This window comes from Phymastichus coffea, unplaced genomic scaffold (assembly GCF_024137745.1).
Source record: "Phymastichus coffea isolate CEN01 unplaced genomic scaffold, Cenicafe_Pcof_1.1 PCOF00010, whole genome shotgun sequence".
Classification (NCBI taxonomy): Eukaryota; Metazoa; Arthropoda; class Insecta; order Hymenoptera; family Eulophidae; genus Phymastichus; species Phymastichus coffea.
The window spans coordinates 7,405,627-7,412,210 of record NW_026706821.1 but is presented as its reverse complement, the minus strand read 5'-3'; the positions used below and the strand labels follow the sequence as shown (position 1 = coordinate 7,412,210).

General features: G+C 44.0%; 1 protein-coding gene across 1 annotated transcript; it reads left to right on the top strand.

The window, feature by feature from the left end:
* Positions 1 to 5,707: 5,707 nt before the first annotated feature.
* LOC131671645 (mucin-5B-like) lies at positions 5,708 to 6,463 on the top strand. Its single transcript, XM_058948238.1, has one exon. It carries the CDS (start codon positions 5,708 to 5,710, stop codon positions 6,461 to 6,463), a length of 756 nt encoding a protein of 251 aa, XP_058804221.1.
* The last annotated feature ends 121 nt before the right edge of the window (positions 6,464 to 6,584 follow it).

The following is a 6,584-nucleotide window of genomic DNA, read 5'->3' as shown; positions in this document are numbered from 1 at the left end:
CAGTTCAGACTTAGACCATACAAATACGTTGCCACAGACTTTGACAGTTTGTAGTCTGACGTGAAACATTATTTCAAATTGCAACGGTTCAAGTTTGTTTGGGGTTCGTATATAACTTGGATTTGGCACCAGATTCTGACAGCTCAGATTCTGGGAAGGTGTCGGATTTTGACTACTTCCAGACTGATATTGACTGATTCAACAATTTGAAATTAGCTTAGAAACTGAAAAACTCAAAATTTAGTAGGAGCGAACGGACATTATATACAAAAGAAACTGATAATTGATAAACTAATTTGGTAAAAGTGATTGTTACTCACGATGACATTACAGCCAGAGCAACAATTAAACCGCCATTATCAAATGCTGACCTGCTACACATATTAAAGAAAAACAAAACAGCCCGAGATGTAGCAAATAGAATAGCTGATAACACTGAGGCGGAAGTTCGTAATGAATTACGCCAAGGAATATGGCGAATATCGAACGATGATAATACAGACAGACTAGAGCTACCAAGATGGGTGATTCGAGAACAAAGACTCTCAACTAATCCATCCATGACCCGCAGCCAAAGAATTGACAGTTTTCCACCGTTCGCTAGAATATTATGGAATGAAGAACGTGAAACTGACTCTAACAAAACCACCAAGCAGCCTCCAAAAACAAACACGACAGATGCAACGTCAACAGCAAGCGAGGAGTTAGAAACAGACGAGCGTCAGACAGCAGAGACGAATCAACTAATTGACCTACCACTCGATGTAGATATCGTTCGTCGACAAGCTACGCCACCAAAACAACTCCATTCAACATCGCCAATATTGACATGAAATCAGATCAATGAAACAGAACCCAGCAGTACTAATAGATAAATAAGCAGAAATAGAGCGATGGAAATTGTACAAATCACATCAGATGATGACTATTCCCGTGCTCAAGCACCACGTTCGCCGACATACAATAGACCCCGTAAAATGCGTACTAGACAGTCAAAGTGGTCCGATAGCAACTCTGAATCACCATCACAGATTGAAAGAAAAACACGCAGGCGTTCGAAACCACTACCCAAGGAGCGAGTAACCTGGGGTGTAACCAGAGAAATACACGGTCCGTCAAATATCGACCATAACGTATACAGACCAGACCTTGCCACACTTAAGCCGTAAAAGCTCGCAACCACAGATGAGCTTGTAAAAAGGACCAGACCAAACAATACAATAAAAACAAATTTAGACAAAAATTATTCCTTCATTGCGAAACCATCAAAGGACACTGCAGATATAAATAGAGCTCAACCAGTCCGACATAAGAAACAATGTTTAGATGAAAAAGAATTTTCCGACGATAACCAACAACGGGAAACAGTACGACCAGACAGAATAAATGAAATACATAAATTAAAAAGAATCAAAAAAATAAAAGAACCCCACAAAAGTTATTCTCGCCGACCGTCTAGTTCCTTCAGCTCATCAAGGGAAACTCATAGTGATAAAGACAACTACAGACGAAATAAACAATTAGAAAAAAGAAGATGTGTAAATAGGTACTGAGATTCGTACAGCGAAGACGATACATCAACAACAGTCGCTACATTAGAGCACCACAACGACCCGACCACTCAGATCGTATCCGATCACGACATATCCATCGACATAGAAGAAACAACAGATACTCATCGGAAAGTGAAAATGAAATTGAGCCACGGAACAGACGCTCAAAACATCGAATGGACTATTGCTCTCGATTAAGATCACGGTCGCAATCCAAAAACAGGAATAAACACACAGGATATAACTATTCTCGTGAACAATGGCGAGAACCGACCAGATATTATTCTGACACTGAAAGCTCGATCTCATCTTCGGAACCAGAATATGAATCGAGACATCGTTCACATAGACTAAGAAAACATGACAATGACACTGCCCGACGAGATCTTCGTAATATTAAGTTAGAAGAAAGCCATAAAATAAGATTTAATGGCACAGACGGACCTGAAGAATTTATTGGCCAAATCGAAGACCAGAAAAGACGTGTTAGAATGTCAAGTGATGAGCTACTGCAAGCAATAACAGCCGTGTTCTCCAAAGAAGTCAATTCGTGGTACCGGGGAATATCAAAAGAAATCTATTCGTGGCGAGACCTAAAAAGAGCCCTACGAGACCACTACGGCAGACGAATGACTGATGATGACATTGAAGAAGAATTCAGACGGCGAACACATAATGAAGGTGAATCAATAACAGACTACCTGAACGCCTTTTGATATATAGCCAGCCATTTTAAACGTCCTAGTTCCTTGCGACAACAAATTAAAATTGCTAGACGAGGACTCCTTCCGGCATACCGAAAATACATGTCTGACAAACGGATAGAGAGATTCAGTGATTTGACATATTATGGTCGAAAATGGGAAGATTTAGAGGAAATGGATGAAATTACCACCCACCTTCGACTAAGACACACTTTCCAGCAGCAGCACCAAAAACCGATAAAACAACAGCAAAGTCCTCAGCCGTACAGAAAATTGGAACAAAATCTGACAATACACGTGAAAACCCCCAAAACAATAATGGAAAAGACAATACAGGTAAAACAAAACAAAATAATACACAACAACAGACCAAACAAGGAAATATATATGCTGCACCCATGATGGCACAAATTGCAGCATACCAAGGACCTCACCAATACTTGGGCTTCCTACCAGTCAAACAAGAACGAACATGGACAAATCAAGAAAAATTACAGACAGCAAATAACAATCAGACCAATGGCAGAATGAATAACCGGAACCAACAGACACAAGGTTACAGTCAAGGTCAACAAACATCGAATGGTGTGGAAACAAGATGGAATTTGCCTTCACTGATACCATTTCAAAACAATCAAACAGATAATACAATGAATAATGATAATCAGACTAACAGACAAAACAGAGAGCCATGCAAATGCTGCCAGGGTGATCATAACTACCGACAATGCCCAAAGAATCCTTGTTTCTTCTGTTACCAACCAGGTCATTATGCAGCATCCTGCCCAAAACGAGAATCTTTATTCCCAAAAACGGGACCGAAAATAAGACAGACACACTGCCAAGTCTGTAAAAATATAGGTTCGCCCTTTGACTTTTGCAAATTTTGCCAACATATTCGTTCTGAGTTGTTGGGAAACGCGCTAGGTGGGGAGTAGACGAGCTCACTGCTTCCCCCCCGATTCTCAATAATGGGCCAACATAACCACACAAGGGAAATAGCCATGAAAATGGCCTCCCACATAGAAATTGATACAGACTCGGAAAAAAATACTTGCCCAATATGGGAAATATCATCAGGTGACGATAAAGGGATAAATGACCAGACATCAGATGAAGATGAAAACTTTACCGACAGACATACCACTCCAATAAATGGACAAGAACTATCCTGGATTGATGAAGAACCACTCAATAAGTTGCTAAAACGCCTTAAGGATCAAGAAACGTTACTATTCGACATGAATGGGGAGACGCTAAACAGTGAACAGTTGGTGGAAAACCTAGTATTTCCACCAGCTGAACAAGTGACATTAACAAACGAGATTGACCATCAGATCCCAGACAAAATAGATACTGTCGCACCTGAAATACAATCTGAAGGAACGCTTGCAGGAATGCCTAAAGGAATATTAAAAACCGTTAAATTTCTAAGCAAGGAAGAGATGATACAAACAAAAGATGAAGAACTGATAATACCCTCATAATCAGACCTATAAACAGCTAAGAAACCTAATAAAAGACACCAAGAAGCTGTAGATGAGGATAAAGACGAAAACATGACAGTGATATTGACTACACCCCCACAATCGATAGGAGGATTAAGCATAGACAGTAGGTGTTTCATACCGATTATTATTGGTAATATAGCATATGATACCTTAGTTGACTCAGGAGCGGAACTCTCACTGGTAGGACCAGAAATAACAGACACATTCAAAGGAAGACTAACCCCTAATTCCACTATGATACAAAGAATTACGGGAAAACCCGAGAAAACTATAGGCGAACTTCCCCAACAAATTAATTTTGACGGACATACACAGAAATTCAAATTTAAAGCAATGAAAAACCTGCCTGGACCGCCAATTATCTTAGGTTTAGACTTTCTGACACAATGGAATATGCTCATTCTCTTTCAAGAAAGGAAATGGAGAGTACATAATGAAAAATGGCACCACCTACAACCTAGACATTTGACACAACGAGAAGCTTTCTATGTAGAATGCGCTGGCCTCACAGAAATCACACCTGACCAAACTAAACGAATAAAAGAAATAACAGATCGTTTAATAACACCCATGACTGATAAACTAGGAAGAACACCGATAGTAAAACATATAGATGTAGGTGATAGCCAACCAATAATACAAGGATTACGACGAATGTCACCCGCAATACAAAAAATAATACGAACTGAAATACGGACAATGTACGAAATGGGCATTATCCGATCGTCCAAAAGTGCATGGCGTAGCGCACCAGTAATGATAAGAAAACCTGACGGTTCCTGGAGATTTTGCATTGATTTTCGCGACTTAAATAAGGCCAGAAGGAAAGATGCATATCCATTACCTAACATGGATTCAATACTGGACAAATTATGACAGGCCAAATATATTAGTAAAATTGACCTTAAACAGGCCTACTTCCAAGTAGTCCTAGATGAAAACGGTTGCGAATATACAGCTTTTGCAAGCCTAGGTGAAGGATTGTGGGAGTTCATAGTTATGCCATTTGGACTTGTAAATGCCCCAGCGACCTTTCAACGATTAGCTGACACATTATTTGGTCCTGAATGGAAACCTCAAGTATTTCCCTACCTTGACAACATAATCATAGCAACTGAGACCTTCGATGAACATACAAAATATTTAGAATTAGTACTGCGAATTAGAATTAGACCGGACTAAAACAGTACTAGAATTTCCAGTACCCAAAACAGTAAAACAACTACGTAGCTTCCTGGGAATTGTCGAATGGTACTCGAGATTCATAAAGAATTGTTCGTAAATAAAGGTACCGTTACAAAAACTTCTAAAGAAACATCAAGTATTCTACTGGGAAACTGACAAACAAGAAGCATTTGACAAGCTGAAACGAGCATTAACAGAAGCCCCAGTATTAGCAAGATCAGACTTTACCCGACCATTCACGGTTCAGACAGACGCAAGCGATTTTGCAATTGGTGCCGTATTCACTCAAAACTTTGATAATGGCGAACACCCAATAGCATACATTAGCAGAACACTGACCGGACCAGAAAGGGCTAGTCTCTCCAGGCTAAGTGGGGGGGGGGGTGTAGTCGTTGACTAAGCTACATCCCTCGCCCTACCAGCAGATAAGTGCATGCACTGTGCTATTCCGACATCGACCAAAAGACCTTCGCATTGACCTGACTTATTTTCAGATCTACCATGACCCCAGGATCCTCGTCGCGAAGAAGAAGGGCCTGAGCCTGACGGTGAAGATCCCTTTGTCCCCAGGACCATTACGGGAACCAGGAAGCGGGAGACCATACCAGCTCAGGCACCGAAACCCGACCGCTATGAGGAGAGCCTTCGCCTGCGGGCACTCGCCACCATGCCTGGGTACCAGGAACATGTAAGGGCTCAGCCCACCATCGAGCCCCGCCCGACAGAAGACCCGTCAGCCTGGTATATCCAGGACATGGTGGAGGAAATCGAGCAGGAGAAGGCTCGCTTGGAGGCCATGGAAGTGATGGAAGGGGAACCACCACAACCCCTCCCGATGGGCCAAGAACGGGAGAGCATCCTTCGCTGGGCCCTCACGTTCCAGACCCGCGTTCCCGAGGCGGACTGGAGACGTGAGGAACGCCAGCGGATGGAGGTAATCCGTGCCATCTGGGAGGAGATGACGACGGCAGCTGACCAGGCGGACGGCGGAACAGCTGAGACTCTGTCCGAACATGGGACCTCCAAATCCCATTGTTCGGACACCTCAAAGGGGTCCCAGCTGTCCCTAGACGGACTGGAGGATTACCTGGGTAGGGGTGCGGAATCAGTACCAGCTGGGAAGGGGGAGACCACCAACGCTCAACCGGCTGAACCATCAACTCCGCCTCCCACATTCCATCACCCAGGGACAGCAAAATCATCCGCCTCCACCATCTCCGCCACCACAGCTCAGTCGTCCGTCAAACGCACCGCCGCCACCACCGCTCAGCCACCGACCGCCACCATCAACCGACCACCAACCACCACCGCAACCCCCGCCGCCACCACCGCTCAGCCACCGACCGCCACCACCAACCAACCACTAACCACCGCCGCAATCACCGCCACCACAATCGCACCACCAACCGCCACCACCGTCCAGCCGTCGGCCACAAAGAGTCAAGGTCACTCAGGCTGGTTGCCTGTGACGTCGACTCCAATTGGCCGGACCACCACCACCCGGCAATAACAACACCCATGATGGATCCCGTCGACCGTCCAGAGGTCCAGGGCCTGCACTACCGGAAGGCCAGCGGCAAGCGCCGCAAATACAATCCGCGACGCCACCTGCAGCTGGACGACCTGGTGGG